General features: G+C 39.9%; 2 protein-coding genes across 2 annotated transcripts; one reads left to right on the top strand and one right to left on the bottom strand.

The window, feature by feature from the left end:
- Positions 260–17,892, top strand: LOC109829870 (factor of DNA methylation 5-like). The gene is made up of 7 exons (XM_020396942.1): positions 260–292; positions 358–444; positions 2,311–2,493; positions 4,379–4,548; positions 16,722–16,886; positions 17,130–17,345; positions 17,434–17,892. The coding sequence occupies exons 3-7, from the start codon at positions 2,349–2,351 to the stop codon at positions 17,680–17,682; spliced, it is 945 nt and encodes a 314-aa protein (XP_020252531.1). The 5' UTR covers positions 260–292; positions 358–444; positions 2,311–2,348; the 3' UTR covers positions 17,683–17,892.
- Positions 17,843–21,493, bottom strand: LOC109829582 (expansin-A6-like). The gene is given in 9 exon segments (XM_020396652.1): positions 17,843–17,905; positions 18,377–18,504; positions 18,507–18,564; positions 20,214–20,267; positions 20,804–20,862; positions 21,157–21,259; positions 21,261–21,338; positions 21,340–21,436; positions 21,438–21,493. Coding segments are annotated over 9 exon segments (696 nt in total).

Raw genomic sequence — 23,226 nt, 5'->3', positions numbered from 1 at the left:
TGTATCTGTTGCTTTCTTTATTATCTCACGTCATGAGTAATTTCTTATGAGTAATTCAATTACAAGGCTTTCCAACTTTTCAAAAAAAAGAAAAAAAAAGGAAAAAGAAAATACAAGGCTTTCCAAAAGTATATCTCTGTTGCTGGGTCTGGGCCTCACAGTTCGTGGATCTGACCCGGCCCAACAAAGCTCAAATCCCGACAAAACAATGACGAACCCCATCGTTTCTCTCTCTCTCTCTCCTCCATCAATTATTCCCTTCTTGCCATTCCCGCCCTCGATGCTCTTGAAAGTACAGTAGCTCTGTTTTCCCTTTCTCTATTTTGCTATTATTGATATCAGCTCAATCTTTTCTAGGGTTTCCTCAATTTCCAAGATCAAGTAGTCAACTTCTCTGGGATTTCTTGTGCGGAAAAGCCTCTGCCCTTTCTCCTCGCTTTCCAGGTACAATCCCCCTCCTCTATTTTTTTTTCAAAAATTTCCCCTCTGGTTTTTGATCGAATTGAAGGGAAATACCTGAATTTGCTGAAAATTTTGTCCGATCTTATGAGTCCTTGCTCATTATTCGGTGTATTTTGATGTTTTCAAATATTATTCATAGTTGTTAAAATTATTGTGGATGATGTGTAGTTAGTCTGAAGAAAAGAAGGAAAGATATGAAAGATCGAACCTTTTATGCTACATTTATCCTTTTTCTCTCATTATCAGCTCAGATATTTCTAGGGTTTGTCTAATTTTTGAGTGATCGTGTCAAGTTTTTTAGGGTTCTTACTGAGGACAGTCCTCCACCTTTCTCCTCCCTTTCCTCTCTCTCATATTTATATTTTTCCCCTCTAAGCTTAGATCCAAATAAAGAAAAATACACAAATATAAAAAAAAAGGTGCGATCTCACGAATTCTTGCTCATTATTTGGTGTATTTTGATATTTCGCATCACATTCATAGTTATTAACATTATTATTGATAATGTATGTTTGTTCTGAAGGGGGGAAAAAGAAAGATCTAACATTTATGATATAAAGTTTCCCTTGATGCTTTCCCTTTTTTCAACGTTGATTTAGGGATTGAGCTATTGAAATTAAAAAAAGAAGTATAAATTTCACAAAACCCCCAGTAGGTTTGGATTTGAGATAACCCCCTTAGCTTTAACTTTAGAAGTGTCACTGAACGCCCTTTAAGTTTGGCCTATTTTGAGATAACCCCCCTAAACTTTCAAAATGAGTTAAAATCCTAGAGTTTGGCGGTGTTTCAGACCCCCCCCCCCCCCCCCACACACCCCCACCACCACACCAAACAAAACTGAAGTGTTATTGAAGTAGTGAAAAGACTAAAATGTTTTTTTGAAATTAACACTATAAGTATTAAATTTAATTAAATTAATCTAATCCCTAACTCTAACTGAAGCGTTTTTTATGTGAATTACCTTTATAATGATTAAAAGGGCACGAAAGTGCTATTTTTATCAGGAGCAGTTTGATCATTTTCACGCACATTATTTTTACATGCACAATCAAATCTAGCTGTGTTAAAGGGAGGTTTTGTGATATTTTTAAGTTTAGGGGTGTTATCTGATTGGCCAAACTTATGCGGTTTTTGTGATATTGTTAAAGTTAAGGGTACTTATCCTGAAAATGGGCAAAGGCTTGCGAAATTTACCCCCCCTCCCCACCCACCCCCAACCCACCCCACCCACCCCCACCACCCCCCCACCACCACCCCCACCCACCCCAAAAAAAAAAGATTTACTTTGTGTGTAGTCTAATGTACCAGAATCTTAAAGTCAAATGGTTTATGTTGAGAAACAGGTGTTTGGAGGGCTCCAAAATGGTTGCCAATACATACTTTGGGGTTCTAGTGGGGTATATCTTTGGTTGAGTCTGGAAACAGGACATATAAATCTGATCTTCTGTCTCTCTTTTCACCCATCTCCTTGTATTCAACTTACTGTTCCCTATCTGTAGGTACTTGTATTTTATTGAGATATATCTTTGCCTGTGCCTGTGCATGTACGTGTGTCCATGCAAGTGGATGATTTGCGTGTGCGCGTGGTGGTGGGGATGAAGAAGAATGTAACACTTGCTGATGACACATATATTTAACCCTTATCCTGACATATAATGATATAAATAGACAATATATAATGCAATTCAACTTATCTTTTAATATTTCTGATACATTGGAGTGAACTAATTTCAATTCTGGTTTTGCTCTTTGATGATTTGCTGGTTTATGAGTTAAGCAAATTCTGTTTTTAAGAAGTATTATACCTATTTGAAGCTACCTGAACCTATTTCTTCAAATTGTTTGCAGTGTTCCCAGTAACTTTACCTGTGAACACAGGTTGTTTCATGGCTGGTGAAGAAATATGCAAACTGAACAAACTTGTTCTGAGGCTAGTCCATGAAGTTGATGTGAAGAATAAACAACTCATAGAACTTAAGCATAAGTATAATGGGGTTAACTCCGCTCATGCACAGGCAATGGAAGAAAAAGGTAAGCTGCATGGAGCATATGTTGAAGGTTATTCTTCTACTATTGATACTTTTTCATTCTTCATGAACAATAGATTTTGCTTTTCTATTAAATTACAACTCTGCAAAAGCATAAGACCACATGTTCTTGCATTTTCCTTAGATATGATGGCCAAAAAATTCATTTATTATGATATTCAAGGTATTCATTTCACTATCAACTATCATGGTTCATAACTTGTCATCTGAAGCTTTTCATCACCATCGTAGTTCGGTGCGCTCTAAGCTAACAAGGTGGAGGTAAATTGGCCAAGCAGCTAGCTAATGCTACCTTTTTGATGCACATATTTTCATCTCATCTAACGGAGAAGTAACCCATGTGCAACTAGGAGAACTCACAAGGGTCATTTCCGAAAATTTTGATTACATATGACCTATAAGATAATCCAAAGATTGAAATATTTTATTTAAAATGGCTATGTACTGTAAGCCAAGTCATGCCTACATAGAGTATATGCATTTAATAGGTAGGAACTAGTAACAGAAATTTATATGTCAAATTGTTACAGCTGAAATTTCAATATCATATAGAAACTTCAGTGCAATGTTTGCTTTTATGGCTGAATAGTTCATATTTGTCAGCTGAAGCAATCAATTACGTTCTTAGTGTTTCATTTGAATTATTCTGCTGAAACAAACAATTATTTTCTTAGTGTTTCATTTGAATTATTTCCTTACTATTGTCCAAGTACTGGAAGTGAATGTTATTTTTCCTTAGTGTTTCATTTGAATTATTTCCTTACTTAGTGTTTTATTTTTCTGTCCACCATTTGCACCAACTAAAATAAATGTTATCGAAGCTTTATTCAGAATTTTTATTTGGCTGAAGTAGTACTGGAAATGGTGTTGTCAAAAGATAAATTCCCACAAAATTTCTTCGTTGGAGCAGAACTATTATCTTGAATAGATTTGAATCTGCATTCATTTTTCCATCTACAAATTCTATTCTTACTGATTGCCTGGTGCAATTCGCCATTTGAAATTACTCTTTGACTTTTTCCTACTTGCTAATGTCTTATCTGGTGTGCATGTTTGCCACATAGCTTAATGTTCACTACATAGTTGAATTATATCAGCTTAATATGGTTTGCTAATTTAAGGTCAACATATGACAAATTTAACATCTGCCATATATTCAAATTTACAGCACTTGGTTTGTATTTTGTACTTCTGATATTGTTTGTTAAAAGAATCCATCCCAATGATTGTCCTGCATATTTGTGGAAGATTAAGTTAGTTTACAGGAATTTTCAATGTAAACAATATAGTAGTAGTCTTTATTATATATACGTATATCCACACTGTATAATAATTGATAAACAAATCACAACTAAAGTTTCAATTGTCAACTCACACCAAAGCCCATATATAGGCTCTTAAATAGTTTTCTTAAGCACATAAGAGTAAACAAAAACCTTCAGTCTGTTTTCTTAGCCGCAGAACCATATATTTTAGCAAAACTGACAGTGCTGCATGTAGGGTCAACCTGCCAAAGGATGATTGATCAAGTTGTTGCATAATAGGATTTTAATCTACATCTTAAGATAGCACACGCCTGCAGATATATATTGCTATCCTTTTTATATCCTGATATTGAATTCTCCATTTATTTCTATAAACTGTTAAAAGGAGCTACCAATTTTTCTTGACGATTAGGCATAACTATGTGCTGAATGTTCAATCTAATGCCATTTTCTTGGATCAGCTGCAAATGTTGGCTTGAATGTCGTTCAGTTATGAAGTGCCTTTTTATCCGTAAAATGACAAATCATAAATGTAATAGTCATACTGTAAATGACAAATCATAAATGTAATAGTCATACTGTATTATATTCTTTCTTTTTCAGAAATGAGAAAGATGCTGTCCATTGTACATCACTATTCTCTTCAGAAGGAAAAGTTAAAGTTGGAATTAGAATCTCTGAGAAAAGAACTTGAGCACCAAAAGGAAGAAGCTGAAAGGATTCAGGTGCAGCTCGACTTTGAGCCAATGGAAGCAGAAAATAAAATAGAAGAGGTATGTGCAAGTTAATATTTGTTGAGATGATTCCGTAGCGGTTTGATCAAGAATATCAAAATGAAAACTCCAAACAGAAAATAACAAGAAACACAATGACACAAGAATTTACGTTGTTCAATCAAATTGATCTACGTCCACGGCAAGAGAGGAGTTTTACTATATTCAATGTCTCAATACAATGCACATACAAAATTTGAGAGAACTCCCTTTTGTGTAGCTCTCTGTCTCTAGTTGTAAATACACACTGAGAGTTTTTTTTAAGAGAGAGTGAGAGATTGCAAGAATCTCACAGGAGAAAAGAAGTGAGGGCGACCTCTTGACAACGACCTCTCTCTATCATTTTCTTCGGCTCAAATCAGCCGCAATTGTTGAAAATGACTCTCTGCTTGAAAGCGATTGTTGCTTCTGCCAAAGAGAAAATCTCATCATTTAGTGAATATAAGATTTCCTCATTATTGACCCCCCGAAGTCAAATTTTGTGTTCTCCCTTTCAAAACAAAATGGGCTCTAGCCATTTGGCCAAATTCAAGCCAATATCAACAATCTCCACCTTGGATTGAATTTTCAAACATCAAGAAGTTGAATATTCATCATGAACACATGTCTAAGCTTACGTGAGAGTTCACTTCATAATAGAACCAGTGAACCTCAACCCCTCTTGCACACATTGCCCCAACACGGGGCCATCTAACAGGTGTGAATGCCTTCCAAATCCAAGCAATGTTTGAACTTGAAGACCGGGATCGGTTTGGTCAACGTGTCAGCTGGGTTGTCTGCAATACCAATCTTCTTCATCGTGATGTTTATTTCAGCAGTTACCTCACGAATGAAATGATATCTGACATCAATATGCTTTGTCCTCTCATGATGTGCTGCTTTCAGCAGTTACCTCACGAATGAAATGATATCTGACATCAATATGCTTTGTCCTCTCATGATGTGCTGAGTTTTTGCTTAGCAAAATACATGAACTAGCCTCCTACTGAAGTCCAAGCTCCCTTACGAGATTTCTCAACCAAATGGCTTCTTTTACCGTTTCTGCTGCCGCCATGTATTCTGCCTCTATAGTAGACAAAGTAACCGTCGACTGTAGAGTTAATCTCCAACTAATAGCTGAGCTAGAAAGAGTAAAAAGATAACTAGTCAAAGATCTCCTTTTATCGAGATCACTTGCATAGTCAGAATTCACAAAACCTACAACTGAGGTTCCCAAAGTACTGTTATCAAAAACTAAACCCAAATCTGAGGTACCCCTGAGATACCGAAGGATCCACTTCACTGCTTCCCAGTATGTTTTCCCTGGTTAAGCCATGTATCTGCTCACTACACTGACTACATGGGCAATGTGTGGACGAGTGCAAATCATAGCATACATAATGCTACCCACTGCATTAGAGTATGAAACTCGGGATATCTCCTTCTTCTTATTCTCATTTGTAGGTGAATCTGAAGCCGAGAGCCTAAAGTGAGGAGCCAAAGGAGTCGTAACGGGTTTGGTCCTCTTCATCCAAAAGCGTTCAAGCACCTTTTTAATATAACTCTTCTGTGAGAGATATAATGTTCCAGCTTTCCTGTCCCTCCTGATCTTCATACCTAATATCTTCTTTGCTGCACAAAGATCTTTTATCTCAAACTCATCACTGAGTTGTTTCTTCAAAATAAGAATTTGCGATATGTTCTTAGCAACAATAAGCATGTCATCGACATATAATAGAAGATAAATAAAAGATCATCTCCTAGATGCATGTAGTACACACAACTATCATAAGTACTTATTGAGTACCCATGACTAAGCATAAAATTATCAAACCTCTTGTACCACTGGCTGGGAGATTGCTTTAGGCCATACAAAAATTTCTTCAATCTGCAAACTTGATCTTCTTTACCTTCTACGAAGTATCCCTCTAGCTAAGACATGTAGATAGTCTCCTTAAGTTCGCCATGCAAAAATACAGTCTGCACATCAAGCTGTTCAAGCTCCAGATCAAATAGAGCAACCATGACAAACGATACACGTATGGAGATATGCTTCACAACCGGAGAAAACACTTCATCATAGTTAATTCACTTCTTTTGTCTATAACCCTTAGCTACCATTCGTGCTTTGAATCTAGCATCTTTAACCCCTGGGATCCCTTCTTTCTTCTTGAAAATCTACTTGCATCCAATTGCCCTTTTCCCCTTAGATAATTGCACTAAATCCCAAGTCTGATTCTTGTAAAGTGACTCGAGTTCTTCTGTCATAGCCGTGGCCCAACGTCCAGATTCTCCTCATGAGATAGCTTCAGTAAAGTTTGATGGCTCTTGAATACACCTCTTCAACTGTCGTGAGAGCATACACCACTAATTCAACATGTGCAAATCTTTGAGGAGGTCTGATCTGTCTCCTCTCTCTGCCAGTGGCTATGGAATAAGGTTCTTCAGTCTCAATCATCATCATCTGAGCCTGAATCATGTTGTTCTTTTACAACTGTAGGAGCAATTTTTATAGACGATTTTTTAGAAGTCTCTCCCTCGAGCTCCACCTGAAGCTCCACCTTATCCATGATCTTCTCTATATTTCCTGTAGACTCAACAGAAACCTTCCCATGATCAAGCATATATCTTTCATTAAAAGTAACATCTCTACTAATAATGAATTTAGGAGAATCAGGTTCAAGACTCCACAAACGATAGCCTTTAACGCCATCAGCATAACCAATAAATATGTATTTCTTAGCTCTAGGCTCAAGCTTATCCTCTCTAACATGATAATAAGCGGGACATCCAAATACCTTTAAATTTGAATAGTCATTTGGTTTACCTGAGCATACCACATTTGGAGTCTTGTGTTCAATGTGGTAGAATGAGACCGGTTCATCAAGTAACAAGCTGTGTTAACAGCTTCAGCCTAGAAGTCTTTATCCAACCCAGAGTTTGAGAGCATACACCTAGCTCTCTTTGTCAACGTTCTATTCATGTATCCTGCCACCCTGTTTTGCTGAGGAGTTTGCCTGATCGTGCGATGTTGTACGATCCTAAAATTTGAGCAGAACTGATTGAACTCACCACTACAAAACTTTAGGCCATTATCTGTTTGGAGACGTTTAATCTTCTTTTCAGTTTGATTTTTAACAAGTACTTTTCACTTCTTGAAAGTTTCGAACACCTCGCTTTTGCGCCTGAGAAAGTAAACTCAAACTTTCCTGAAAAATCATCAATAAACATCAGAAAATAGAGAGAACCACCTTTGAATGTAACCTGAGCAGGTCCCCACAAATTTGAATGGATATAGTCAAGAATGCCCTTCGTCGTATGCGAGGCAGTCGAGAAGCTGACCCGAGTTTGCTTCCCAAACACACAATGCTCACAGAAATCAAGTGATGATGTATGGTCACCACAGAGTAAATCACGTTTACTCAAAATAGTCATCCCCTTCTTACTCATGTGGTCTAAGCACATGTGCCACAACTGAGTAGTGTCCCTATCAGCATCAGAGGGCACACCTGCAGAGCCTATCACCGTACTGCCTTGGAGAACATAAAGACTGTTCACTTTACTATATTTCATCACAACCAATGAACCCTTAGTAACTCTAAGAGCTCCACCTCCACCAGTGTAAGAACACCCAATAGAATCCAAAAAACTCAAAGAAATTAGATTTTTCTTTAAGTCCGGGATGTGTCTCACATCTGATAAAGTTCTCACTATCCCATTGTGATACTGGATGCGAACTGTACCAATGCCAACTGTCTTGCAAACTGCATTGTTGCCCATCAAAACTAATCTGGCACTTATAGATCTGTAAGTAGTGAACCAATCTTTATTTGGACACATATGATAAGACGCACCTGTATCCAAGATCCATTCTCTATCGGAACGGCCATCCAAGGGACAAACTGCAAGAATTGTCTCAGCAACGACAATATCAGCCTTTTTTGTATTAGCTGAATCTGAGGTTTCACCACGTTGGTTGTCTTTCTTCTTTAGAGTATAGCATTCTGACCTGTAATGTCCTTTCTTGTGACAATAGAAACACTCCATATGTTTCTTGTTTTGGGCTGACCTGGACTTTGAACGATTTCTGGGTTGCCCTTTATCACCCTCTCTGGTCTTCGTTCTACCTCTGGCTAGCAGACCATCAGTCTGCCTATCGGTACCTCACACATTCAACTTTGTTCTTAACTTAGCAGAATTCAAAGAGGCCTTCACATCCTCATGACTTATGGATTCTCTTCTATACAACATAGAGTTGACAAAGTTTTCATAAGAGTCAGGCAAGGAACACAACACAATGAGAGTCTGGTCTTCATCATCAAGCTTTAGATCTAAGTTTTTCGTATCCATGATAATTTTATTAAATTCATCAAGGTGTTCCTGAATGGGTGTACCTTCCTTCATCTTCAATGTGTATAGCCGCTGCTTCATGTATAATCTCGTAGTAAGAGATTTCTTTAAGTAGAGACTTTCGAGCTTTGACCACAACCCCGCTGCCGTTTTCTCATCGGCAACTTTACGAAGCACATTGTCTGATAGTGCAATTACAAGACGCTGTGAGCCTTTTCGTTCATCTCTTCGATCTCGACACTAGTCATGTCTTCTGGGTATTTCCCATCGATAGCTTCTGTGTCTTCACGTCGCAACAAAGCCTTCATCTTTATCCTCCATATGCCGAAATTGTTCTGGCTATCGAAGATCGACACCAAGAACTTCACAGAAGCCATTGTGGATGATTAAAAACTATCCTAGAACCGAGAAGCTCTGATACCAGTTTGTTGAGATAATTCCGTAGCGATTTGAACAAGAATATCAAAATAAAAACTCCAAACAGAAAATAACAAGAAACACAAGCACACAAGAATTTACGTGGTTCGATCAAATTGTTCTACGTCCACGACAAGAGAGGAGTTTCACTATATTTAATGTCTCAATACAACGCACATACAAAATTTGAGAGAACTCCCTTTTGTGTAGCTCTCTGTCTCTAGTTGTAAACACACACTAAGAGTGTTTTTTAAGAGAGAGTGAGAGATTGTGAGAATCCCGCAGGAGAAGAGAAGTGAGGGCGACCTCTTGACAACGACCTCCCTCTATCATTTTCTTCGGCTCAAATCAACCGCAATTGTTGAAAACGACTCTCCGTTTGAAAGCGATTGTTGCTTCTGCCAAAGAGAAAATCTCATCATTTAATGAATATAAGATTTCCTCATTATTGACCCCCAGAAGTCAAATTTTGTGTTCTCCCTTTCAAAACAAAATGGGTCCCGACCATTTGGCCAAATTCAAGCCAATATCAATAATATTTAAATGTTATATTTATATTTGAATGTAATGATCACCAAAAAATTATATGCACAAGATGAGAAAGCTTTGGATACTACAAGGATTTGACAAATCGAGGAATCTGCTCTAATATGCTGTCTGAAGTAAAAAATTTACTCCAGCATTCATTCAGGATGCTTGAAATTCTTATCATATTCCTTGCTGGTTCATGCGGCCAAGACAATCTTATCCATACTACTTTATAGAGATAAAAGTGAGGATAGCTAAAAGTGAAGGAATGGGGAAAATTTCCTCCAACCATAGTTTATTTTTTGAGGAAAGTCTTGGTTTCTTTGGGGAAATTTGGTAATTTCAAAAGAACAAGCATTTTGTCCATATCCATCCCTCACTAAATGCTCTCCCTAACACGCGCACACACACAAAAGCTTTTACAAACAATTCAACAAACAATTAAAATTTACAACCAAACTATAAATAACATCTTGAATATTAGGGACTGTAAAATAACAAATTCATGAAACAGTCAACCTAAACCTAAGTGCATCTACAAGCACAAATTGCATTATCATAGTATCTCAGCCCGATTTGCTTAAATCATGACCCCAACCTGAACCCTATTCTGAATCCACATCCAAGTTTCTACCTATAATTTATTCAAAAAAGATTTTAATCACATGGCTACAATGTATTTTTGTTATAAAAATATATACTATAATATATATGTGGTTTGAAACTTAGCACACATTTTGGAAAACTTTCTACAAAACTTGTATAGGGTGTTGAATACTAGATGTGGAATATGATTTGATAGTTGTTATTAAGGTAGTGTAAGAGAAGATGATAGAGTCTTCTCTTGATGGAGGCCTCTTAAATGACATTAAACGCTGATACATCATGGGTTGGAGGTTAAGTTGCATCATATTTAGCGCGAAGAAAATCGTAGTGGAGATCTATTGATAAGAGAATAACTTAGTCTAAAGCCAGGTCTTAGAAAATTTTATAAATATAGAGAAATATATTATGAACTGACAACTCATTTTGCAAAATACTAACAAGTTTATGCCATGTAAGCCCCTTGCTAGTTTCATCCATGTGGGGATCACATGGTGCTGGATTGGAATTCCATTATGCAAAATGGGCTTTTAGCTCATACTCAGTTCCTCAATATGTGTGTGTGTGTGCATGTCTGTATACATGCGTACGTATACACAATTTTTATAAGCTTTACTTTTATTTAGCTATAGGCCTATTTGGATTGAGGATAATAGGAGATAGGAGAAGGTAGTGGTCTCATTAGCTTAGTTCATTAACCTTGATTGAGAACTCATTAGCTAAAACACTAAAATACTTCTATTATACTAAATTTTGAATTATAAAAATTAAATAATACTACTAAAATTTGAATTATAAAAATTAAATAATAATGAGGTCGATTGTGGAAGAGTTATATAAAAGTAACATGAGCAATTGAATGATAAGTTTTTATGATCGTGGGGGGGGGCTCACCCACGTGCGCGGGAATTTTTCCCGCTGCCAGCTCCCGAGCGCGGGAGCTTTCCCGCTGTCTTCGTTTCCCGCCTTGTGTGCCCGCCAATTACCTGAGTTCCCTCCCCCTTCATTTTCTATAAATAGAGTTGGTTGTGAGTTGAGTTGGTGTGAGAAAAATCTCAAGTTGAGTATTTTTGAGAGAAAAGAAAGAGAGGAAGAGAGAATTTGTATAAGTTTGGTATTTTTCCTCTATGTGAAACCCCCCTCCCGTGGACGTAGGCTAGTTTGCCGAACCACGTAAAAATTTCGTGTTTGTATTTGTTTTATCTGTGAGTTGTCATAGCTTGTAGGTTCCCTCAATATTCGATCTTAGAGCTGATGAGAGGAAGAGTGTATATTTCACTTTGATGAAATATATCACTTTCGATTCTTGTTTTCTTTGAGAAATAAGAATTTCACTATCTATTCTCGTTTCCTTTGAGAAACAAGAATATAGAGGTTGACTTGTGCTTTTGTGACAACAAAAGACAGGGCTATCTCTCAGGTGATATCGTTTCCGCGGCGGTGGGCGGGACTCCGCCCTAACAATTGGTATCAGAGCCCCTTATTCAGACTGGAGGTGGTAAATTTTCTGATCTGAGGTGGTGGTTGAATATTGTGTGGTAAAACATAAGTAATTGTTAAAAATTCCTGAGAGAAGCAGATTGACATAATACAAGCGGTAAATGGCTTCTACAAGTAAAACAAATAAAATTGGAAAATACGAGATTAAAAAATTCAATGGGAAAAATGATTTTTCCTATTGGAGGATGCAGATGAAAAATTCGCTGATTTCGCAAAAATTACACAAAGCTTTGGTTGGAAGAGAGAAGCATAAAAATATGTCTGATGAGGATTGGGAGGAGCTGGATCTGGAAGCACGGGCGTCGATTATCCTTTGCCTTGAAATGGATGTAGCTTTCTTGGTGGACGGGGAGGAAACGGCTGCGGGCGTGTGGTTGAAGTTGGAAAGTACCTTCATGACGAAGAGTCTAACGAACCGGATCTATTTAAAATCCAAATTGTATACTTGCAAGATGGAGGAGGGCTCGTCAATCCGGGAGTACATCAATAAGTTCGATAGGATCATATCGGACTTGAAAGACATTGAGGTGACAGTGGAAGACGAGGATCAGGCGCTTCTACTACTTCTATCTCTGCCGAAGTCTTATGAGAACCTAGTGTAAACACTGATGCTTGTGGGTGAAAATTTATCGATGGATGACACTAGAACGGCACTTCTAGCGGATGATCTTTGAAAAATTACAACTAGTGATATGGCCACTGGTGGTAACAAAGAACAAGCGCAAGGGCTGTTTGCCAGAGGAAGAGGCAATGAGCGAGGAAAAGGCAAGGGAGAGAAGTCTAGATCTAAATCGAGACCCCTTGCGGGACGAGCGTGTTTCAAATACGGTGAAGTTGGACATTTCAAGGTCGACTGTCCAAACAAGAGAGTAGGTGGGAAGAACAACAACAACAAGACTGAAAGACGAGAAGGCAAGGAAGAGGCGAGCTACGCTTCAGAGGATGGGAGCGATAAGGAATGCTATGTCGTCACGGATGGCGAGGATACTTCCGGAAAGTGGATTCTTGATTCTGGCTGCTCTTACCACATGTGTCCAAACAGGAAGTGGTTTACTACCTACAGGAGCATTGATGGTGGAACCGTATTGATGGGGAACAACCATGCTTGTAAAACGGTGTGGCTAGGTAATATCAAAATCAAGATGCATGATGGAGTGGTTCAAACCCTGACGGACGTACGACACGTTCCCGGCTTGCGGAAGAATCTCATCTCAGTCGGTGCTTTGGACTCCGGGGGTTGCAAGATTGTAACAGAGAACGGAGTGAAGAGGGTTGTTCGGGGTTCCTTAACAGTGATGAAGGGTGTTCGTCACGGTAATCTATATACTCTCTCGGGTACGACGGTGACGGGAGATGCAGCAGTTGGAGCTGAAGGAAGTGGTGGAGACCCATGTGAGCACACACGGTTATGGCATAGGCGGCTTGGGCACATGTCAGAGAAGGGTCTGGATCTGCTTGGTAAAGAGGGTTTGCTGAAGAATCTGAAGAAGCCTTGCATGGATTTTTGTGAGGACTGTGTGTATGGAAAGGCGCACATGGTTCAATTTCTGAGGAGCAAGCACAAGAGCAAAGGGATACTAGATTATGTGCACACGGATGTTTGGGGTCCGGTTTCGACAACTTCCAAGGGTGGTTCCAGATATTTTGTCTCATTCATAGATGATCATTCAAGATATGCTTGGGTTTATTTCCTGAAGCATAAGAATGAGGTATTTGAGACATTCAAGAAGTGGAAGGCGATGGTTGAGAACAGGACGGGTAAGAAATTGAAGACACTGAGATCTGACAACGGTACAGAGTACACAGATGGTGCCTTCAAGGAGTTCTGTGATCAGAAGGGCAGGGGAACATGCAGATTATGAGAGGCTCAGAATTTTCGGATGTACCGCCTATTATCACGTCAACGAGGGAAAGCTTGACGCGAGGGCCAAGAAGGCAATTTTCTTGGGGTATGCAAAGGGCGTAAAAGGCTACCGCCTTTGGTGTACAGAAGATTCGAAGTTCGTGATCAGCAGGGACGTTACCTTTGATGAGAAGTCCATGATTGCTAGGATGCCCAAAGATGGTGGTGTTGATACTGTCGGGACTCCCGAGTCCCAGGTTATTGAGATAGAACCGAAAGACCAACCAGGTTCTAGTCGTGTTCAAGTGGGAAATCAGGTAGATGATGAGCTTGAGCAGGAGGAGGTTCAGCAGGAGAATACACATGCACTACAACAACAGCAGCTCGATGATAGCTTGGCTTCCACTAGGCCAAGGCGAGTATACAAGCAGGTACAGAAGCTGGGGGCTGATCAACCCCTGAAGCACTATGGGCATGTTAATTTGGTTGAATACGCACTTTCGGTGGAGGAAGATGAGCCGGTCTCCTTCAAGGAAGCTATTCGAGAGGATAGTGAGAGTTGGTTGGCTGCGATGGAGGAGGAGATGGAATCTCTCCGGAAGAACCAAACGTGGGAGGTGGTCCCATTGCCCGTAGGAAGAAAAGCTATTGGTTGTAAGTGGGTGTATAAGAGAAAGGAAGATTCTTCAGAGCTCGGTGGTACGAGGTACAAGGCGAGGCTAGTGGCTAAGGGGTTTGCACAAAGAGAGGGTGTGGATTACAATGAGATATTTTCTCCGGTGGTGAAACACACCTCTATTCGGGTGCTATTGAGCATTGTTGCTCATGGTGATCTTGAGCTGGAACAACTCGACGTCAAAACGGTCTTCTTGCACGGAGACTTGGATGAAGAGATCTACATGCATCAACCTGAGGGCTACAAGGTTAAGGATAAGGAGCATCACGTATGTCTCTTGAGGAAGTCACTCTATGGACTGAAGCAATCTCCTCGGCAGTGGTACAAGTGATTTGACTCCTTCATGCTAAAGCATGGAGCATGGATTTTCTCGAAGCGATTACGATTGTTGAGTTTACATTCGGAAGCTTCGTGTAGGTGATTATATCTATCTCCTGTTGTATGTGGATGACATGCTTATTGCATCGAAAAACAAGGTGGAGATAGATAAGCTGAAATCTCAACTTAGCAATGAGTTCGAGATGAAGGACATGGGCGCTGCTAGAAAAATACTGGGTATGGAGATTAGAAGAGAGCGGGCGAATCGGCGATTGTTCTTGAGTCAAAAGGGCTACATAGAGCGCGTGATCGCGAGGTTCGGGATGCAAAGTGCAAAGTCGGTGGTGACCCCATTGGCTCCACACTTCAGGCTTTCTGGTAAATAATCTCCCACTACAGCGGAAGATAAAGTACACATGGAACGTGCTCCTTATGCTAGTGCAGTTGGCAGTTTGATGTACGCCATGGTGTGTACACGCCCAGATATTTCACAGGCGATTAGTGTGGTCAGCAGATTCATGGCGAATCCGGGAAAGACGCACTGGGAAGCAGTGAAATGGGTCTTGAGGTACTTGAAATGTACCGCGGATACGGGTCTGTGTTTTGGTGGAGATACATGTCAGATCGACGGGTATGTGGACTCAGATTACGCAGGCGATCTAGATAGACGACGATCTACTACTGGTTATGTATTCAGAATACATGAAGCTCCAGTTAGTTGGCGATCGATGTTACAGGCTACAGTGGCACTTTCTACAACAGAGGCCGAGTACATGGCTATGGCAGAGGGAGTGAAGGAAGCATTGTGGCTGTGGGGTCTTCTAGACGATTTAGGGATCGAGCAGGAGAGCGTGAATTTGTGGTGCGACAGTCAAAGTGCAATTCATTTGGCGAAGAATCAAGTTCACCATGCTCGTACCAAGCATATCGACGTCAGGTATCATTTTGTACGGGATGTCATAGAGGAAAGCGATATTTCTCTCATGAAGGTGCATACGAATGAGAATCCCGCGGACATGTTAACCAAGGTGGTCACAGGTAGTAAGTTTAAGCATTGCTTGGACTTGCTTCATATCAGCCCGTGTTGATATGCCCAAAAGGGCATGGCCCTTCGGGGCGGTGATGGAGGTGCGATGGAGACTATGTTGGAGAATATTTACAGAACTACGGTTAGCTTGATCCCGGTGGAGGGTACGTAGGCAGTCGCGGTATAGTGACGCAGCTGGTTTGGCCTGGTTCTGGCGCACCATGCTCGTACCAAGCATATCGACGTCAGGTATCATTTTGTACGGGATGTCATAGAGGAAAGCGATATTTCTCTCATGAAGGTGCATACGAATGAGAATCCCGCGGACATGTTAACCAAGGTGGTCACAGGTAGCAAGTTTAAGCATTGCTTGGACTTGCTTCATATCAGCCCGTGTTGATATGCCCAAAAGGGCATGGCCCTTCGGGGCGGTGATGGAGGTGCGATGGAGACTATGTTGGAGAATATTTACAGAACTACGGTTAGCTTGATCCCGGTGGAGGGTACGTAGGCAGTCGCGGTATAGTGACGCAGCTGGTTTGGCCTGGTTCTGGCGTGGATCTCTCTGGTTAAGTTCGTGGGGGTTGTTCGTCCAAAATTTGAGGATTATCAAATGATGTACGAGGTGGAGAATTGTGATCGTGGGGGGGCTCACCCAGTCGCGGTATAATATCACCCACGTGTTGATATTATACCTAAAATGGTTTGCGCTAATTTTCTTCAAAGTAGGTGGCTACAGTTTGTATTTTTTCTCACGTGCATTATGCACGTGCAATTTAGCTAGTGTGGATTATACATATTAATGTAATTTGTCTGCAGTATGCATGCCAAATATGTTTGGGAAGTCAGGCTGAAATTTAGCAGCTAAATTCTCCTTGATTATTATATTTATTACTGAGAAGTTACACTTTTTGTGGAGCTTCCATTATCAGGTCAAAGGGACAACGAAAGTAAAATCCCACCAGATCATAGGTGCTGATGATTTGGATCAGCATGATACTGCCGAGTCATATCATCAAGAAACTGTGAACGCCCTCATTCGCAAAGAGCGCGCCAGTAACTCTGAGCTTCAGGACGCTCGTAAAGCATTGATAAAGGCAAGCAATGCAATTTGTTCTTTTTCTTTCGCGTTGTTATCCGGATTACACAGGTTCATGATTCTAAGTAGTGAAAGCGCAGAGAACTGATTCAGAGCAATGTGACACCTTAATTCAGAAACTTACAACAGTCTGTTTTGTCTTTTAGTCCTTCCTCTTACATCATGTATATTTTGTATCTATTTTCTCTAACCAATAAGTTCTGACATCTTGTCCTGGTTACTAAAAAACATTTCACCACAGGGTTTGGAAGACTTATATTGCCACCACCGTTCTTCAGTTTGGCTCAAGAGAATTGGAGAACTTAACGTAAAGCCATTTCGGGATGCTTGCCTCCAAAGGTTTACAAATGGTGAAGCAGATACTAAAGCTGCTGAACTATGCTCCTTGTGGCAGGAGAAAATCAAAGATTCAAGATGGCACCCATTTAAAATTGTGACCATTGATGGAAAGCCCCAAGTACGCAATCATTCAGTTGGAACATCAAAGTTATTTTTAACCTTCGTATCTCTGATTAAATTTTCAAATATTATTTTTTGAGTTTTAGGAAATAATAAAGGATGATGATGAAAACTTGAAGTCCCTAAGAAATGATTGGGGTGAGGATGTGTATAATGCTGTGGCAATGAGCTTGCTCGAGGTACTTGAGCACAATCCAAGTGGGGGGTATGCATGTTCAGAACTTTGGAACTTCAAGGAGAATAGGAAAGCAAGTTTGAAGGAGGTTATCGAGCATTTACTGAAGCAGGTGAAAACTCGTAAAGCTTCTAAACGCAGGAAGCGGCAGCTCAGTTAGGTAAGAAATATTGCATACATTTTATATTAAGTACACAATATTATCAGTTATATATAAACCTCCTAGTGATGTGTATGAAAATGAATGCATTATATATGATGGTTGATTATGATTATGATAATCCCATGTAGGAGAACGAAGGACTATGATAGAGATATATTTATGTAATAATGTAATGCTCATCTGCATCCGCTGTTACAGCTTTACTCTTGATTGGTTCTTGCTGCATGTTGACAATCATTATGATTTGAAACCTAATGAAATCTACAGGCCCTATGATCATTATTAACCAGTTGTTTGGATTATTATCTTTCTTTCATAAATTAGAAGTTACAATTATAATTGTACTCTATTTGGTACAACCAGAAATCTGTTCAAAAACAGTCAAAGCAGTTGACACATCAGGCTAAGATCTTGGGTAGTAAATTATAAAGGCATTTTAGGGCCCCAGTCCGAGATTATGAACTGTCAATATTTGTGAGAAATTGGAGAGCTTGACCTTTTGCAACACTAATTGTACGAAATCTTCACTTAATATTTTATCAATATCCAATTACAGTTACAACAAAAATTAATGATAACTATCATGTATACTAAGCAACTGCGGGCCATTCAATCGCTTTATCTTATACTCTCCAGCCTCTAATCCATAAATAACTAATCCATTCTCCATCCTTAAACCTGAAGTTTTTACCGGCAATGTCTGCCCAACCTCCCAGTTGACTGCAAAAATGTTCCTCGAAGAGGAAGTTCTCCGGTCATTTCCGGTCACCCTAAAGGAGCGACTCTGGCCAACAAGGACCGCATTGGATTTGCCATTTTGCCCCAGTTACAAGACATTGGCAACCACTTGGTTCTTGAACCTATGATGTAGGCAGTGGCGTAGTAAGGATTATTTGGCAAAAAATAAAGGGATTGTGTCGAACAAGAGGAAGTAGAGGAGGCCGATGTTGGCTACGCCACTACCTCAAAGATGCGCATGTATTAAACATTTTGCACCAATTAAACTAAGGGGGTCTATCCACAACAATTAAACTAAGGGGGTCTATCCACAACAATTAAACTAAGGATCTTCTGAGTTTGATTCAAAAATCCTATCTCTAAGGATTTCGTTGCTGCTGAATCTCCAAGCCTGAGTGGTTGAGATCCTGAGAATCCAACCTGTGCGGTTCAGATGTCCAAAATCCAACCACTCACCCCTTAGTTTTTAAAGAGCCAGCCCCTTTAACCAACTCGTCTGGTTTAGATTCTGATGATCCAACCCTTTACTCCGTTGGGTTTGTTGAGCTTTTATAGGGGGATAGGAGATTGTAACTGACTCCTATATCCGCTCCTATGTGGGCGAAAATCCCTCAGGACGTGGGAAAAACGGTTTTGGAACCGTTCGACTCATGTTTGAGTGAGTCAAACGCCCAATCTGGCGTTCAGAACCTCAACTTCGTGTTCTTTGAATTGAGACGCGAAGTTGGGTGTTAGCTGAACACCATTGAACGCGAGGGTCGCTCACGTTTGGCTTGTGCATTGTCGACGCGAGGGTCGCTGTTGGTTGAACACCATTGAACGCGAGGGTCGCTCGCGTTTGGTTTGTGCCTTGATGACGCGAGGGTCGCTGTTGGTTGAACACCTTTGAACGCGAGGGTCGCTCACGTTTGGCTTGTGCATTGTCGACGCGAGGGTCGCTGTTGGTTGAACACCATTGAACGCGAGGGTCGCTCACGTTTGGCTTGTGCATTGACGACGCGAGGGTCGCTGTTGGTTGAACACCATTGAACGCGAGGGTCGCTAACGTTTGGCTTGTGCATTGACGACGCGAGGGTCGCCTTCATTTCCAACTTGGTGACGCGGGGATGACATCCGCGTTTCAGAAGGAGTTAGTTGATTTGTAACTTCTTCTGTAATGCGTTGCAAGGACCGTCGTTCAGTAATCCTAGCTTTAGCTGTTGTGGAGTGTGAAAGCCGTCAGATTGTAACTTTCACTGCAGATTGTGAAGACTGCTGAATAGAGTTTTCATCAGTTGTCGGAAGTGTCGTTGAATTGTAACCCTTCTAGATCTATGTGAAAAGTCCTCTATTTGCCGCTTTCGATCACCGACCCGAAAGCTATTTGATTGTAGCTTTCGTTGTTGAAGCTAGACGGGAATCAACATCCATAGTGTCTTGAAGACGAATATTTGCCCATAGCTCTCTACCAAGCAACTCACCAACTGAGTCCAACCTTTTATTTCTGAAATCATCACACTGCTCATCAGCATCTCTAATAGTTGCTATGATATTAGCCATGCTGTTGTCACAGCCATCAAGATCAATCATCTCAGAAGTGAGGTCGCGTTTGTGGCAATTGTGGAGTTGTGGATGCAGTGATTGGGAAGTCGTCTGATTGTGACCTCCGTTGTCGGAGCTTGTTTGAATAAGCTATCTATTGTGATTTTTAGACAGCCTACAGGGGTCTATATATTTTTTCACATTCTTGCCCTGGGCAGCTGCCCAGGGCAAGTTGCATATGGCTCCACCTCTGGATGTAGGCTTTTGATGATATCCCCAGTGCTGGTGATGTTGGCGATGAGGGTCAGGTTGAAGTATTTGAACTGTTAGGAATTTACGCCGAAACCCCTAATGCAACATAAACGCGGTATAAAGAAAGTACACCAAGATTTAACGAGGTTCGGCAACTGCCTACGTCCTCGGGAGTCACACAATAAATTTCTTATTAATCTCAACAAGAAATTACAATTTAAGAGCGAATTTCAAACTTGAGATTCCTCAATAAATACAATCGTTATTGTAGCTATAGTAAGATTCCCCTACTTGTTAAATGCCCCTCTTAAATCACCCCTCTTCTATTTTATTTCCCTCTTCTTTAACCCCCAGGCTGTCGCCAGCCAAGCGGGCGTTCAATCTCGCCTGCGGACGAGACTGGATCTCGCCTGTAGACCAATTCCGCCCCCAACTTCGCCTGCCAGAGAAGTCGCCAGCCACGACCTCGCCAATTCGCCTCAAACTGATCGCCCGCTCGAGCTCGCCTGCAAGGGAAACTCGAACTCGCCTGATGATCGTGAGCTCGCCTGCGTCGTTCAACCTCGCCTAAATCGAGGTTTGATCTACACCCGATCTCAACATGAACCCCCTTGATTGTGAATCGGATCCCACCTGATTTCCTGCATGGTACCCTGTAATAGGAAAAAGACGGAACCCGTTAAGCAAGCGAGGGCAAAACTGTTAATGTGCTAAGCAACCCAATATTTACTTGCGCGTGTGACCGAAGCAAAGTAGGATATTTGACACCAATGATACATGTGTGTCAGGGTATGATATATTTTTATGGAGATATATGAGCTGACGAGCTACTAAGATACAGAGGTAGTGAGAACTGAGAACCACCTAATTCGACTGATAGCATGAGTCTCACTGCTAGTCTATCTCTCCATTTTGTAGTGAATAAAATGCTAGTCTTTGATAAGGGACGGGGACAATGCCTGCTCAATACTCCTGCAATCTTAAGAAACAAAGGCATAGCGAGGTCAAAATGTGGCCTTGGCGGGTTACACCACCCGCCATTATCCCATGGCAGTGCGTACCTAGTTCAGTGGGCAAAAGTTAGTAGCAGTAATATTAAAGATTGATGGTTTCCTTTTAAGGCACCACTTCGGATCCTTCGTAGCATTTTATCTCGAAGCACGTAGCGCAGCTGAGATCGTCGTTGAAGAGTGCAGTGCTTAGCGCTGCCATTGAGACGCCACAGCCATGGCTGTACAACGTATCCACAGGCTCCTCCTGAAGAAGGAAGGAAAGAAGAGGTTTCGATTGTATACATTGAGGTGGACAATTGAGATATATGTATATTTTTTACCTTGAAAGTGAAAAGCGTGAGAGATTTAACAGTATCCGAGACTAAATAAGTAAATATAATTTGAAGTGGCGTGAAAAGCCATGAACTTGGGGCTGTAATTTTATGCTCTAACATATCCTTTTAGATTGATGGTTGTTTTCTGGATTGAAATATGGACCCAAATCAATAATATCTTCTTTATTTTTTAATATGTCTTTAAGCTGCATAACCAACAAGTATTCTCTAACGGAAAGAGGGAGAGGTAGTTTATACAATCCGAGTGAATTCATGTGAAAATTAGCAAATAGATTGATTTATATACAAATATGAAAAATTTGAGGGGGTGTATTAACAAAAAATACCCATTTGTGAGTAGTCTCTAGAAAGAAATATCGAGCAACTTAATAAAGTCCAAAAATAAAATAGATATCATTAAGCCTGGCAATAAAGAATCGTTGGATAAAAATTTATCCTTGGATCGAAGCGAACAAAAATAGACACAAACTGTAGTTTATAACTCATAAAATCGTGAATTTTGAAGTATGTATTATTAATTTTTATTTGGTAGAGAAAAAAAAAAGCAAAAATGAACGAAATCCCAAGTTAGTCCATGAAAGTCATGAATTCTGTAGTTTGCGTAGTAAATTACCATTTGGGTGATAAACAAAAACTGGACAAAAATTATGGATTAACCCATGAAAATTGTGAATTTTGGAGTTCTCTTAACTAATTATTGTTTGGACAATGTAGAAAAATCGTGGGTCATGGCCTATGGAAATCGCTGATTCTAAAATTCGTGTAATTAATTGCCATTTGGTCAAAATAGACAAAAAAATTAGAATCAAAATTTATAATAGCCTAAGAAAAGCATGAATTTTGGAGCTTTAATTAATTATTAGTTGCTCAAAATGAACAAAAATCTAAAAAAATGTGAGTTATAGTGCATGAAAATCGTGAATTTTGGAATTCGCATAATTAATCGTAATTCGAATAAAATGAAGAAAAAAGAACAAAAACCCTAAGTTATAACTCACGAGTATTGGGAACTTCTGAGTTTGCTTAATTAATTATCATTCAGCAGAAATAAACAAAAAACGACAAAAATCATATGCCCCACAACAATTGTCAATTTTAGAGTTTGCATAATTAATTGTCAATTGGCCGAAATAGACAAAAATATACAAAGATCGTTGGTTGTATCTTGTAATTAATTGTCATTTGGCCAAAATGAACAAGACAAAAAATAAAAATAAAATCAAAGGATATAGCTGACAAAAACGGACGAGGATCGTGAATTTTTTGGAGTTTGCGTAATTAACTATTATTTGGTTGAGACGAACAAAAATGGATGACAACAGCGAATTAATTATAGCTGACAAAAATCGTGAAGCTTGGAGTTCGCGTAATGAATTTCCATTTGACCAAAACAGACAAAATGTACCACAATCGTGGGTTATAATCTAGGAAAATCGTGAACTTTTTGGTAATAGCTATGAAAATCGTGAATATTGGAGTTGTGCAATAAAATTGCTAATTGACCGACTCAAATAAAAATGTACAAAATTGTGGGTTATAGCCCACAAGTATCGTGAATTCTAGAGTTTGTGTAATTAATGAACATTTGGGCAAAATGAAAAAAGACAAACAATCAGGTTAGCCTATGAAACTCACGAATTTTAGAGTTTGTGTACTTAACTGCCATTTAGTAGAAACAACAA

This window comes from Asparagus officinalis, chromosome 2 (assembly GCF_001876935.1).
Source record: "Asparagus officinalis chromosome 2, Aspof.V1, whole genome shotgun sequence".
Lineage (NCBI taxonomy): Eukaryota > Viridiplantae > Streptophyta > Magnoliopsida > Asparagales > Asparagaceae > Asparagus > Asparagus officinalis.
This window is presented reverse-complemented; position numbering and strand designations above follow the sequence as displayed.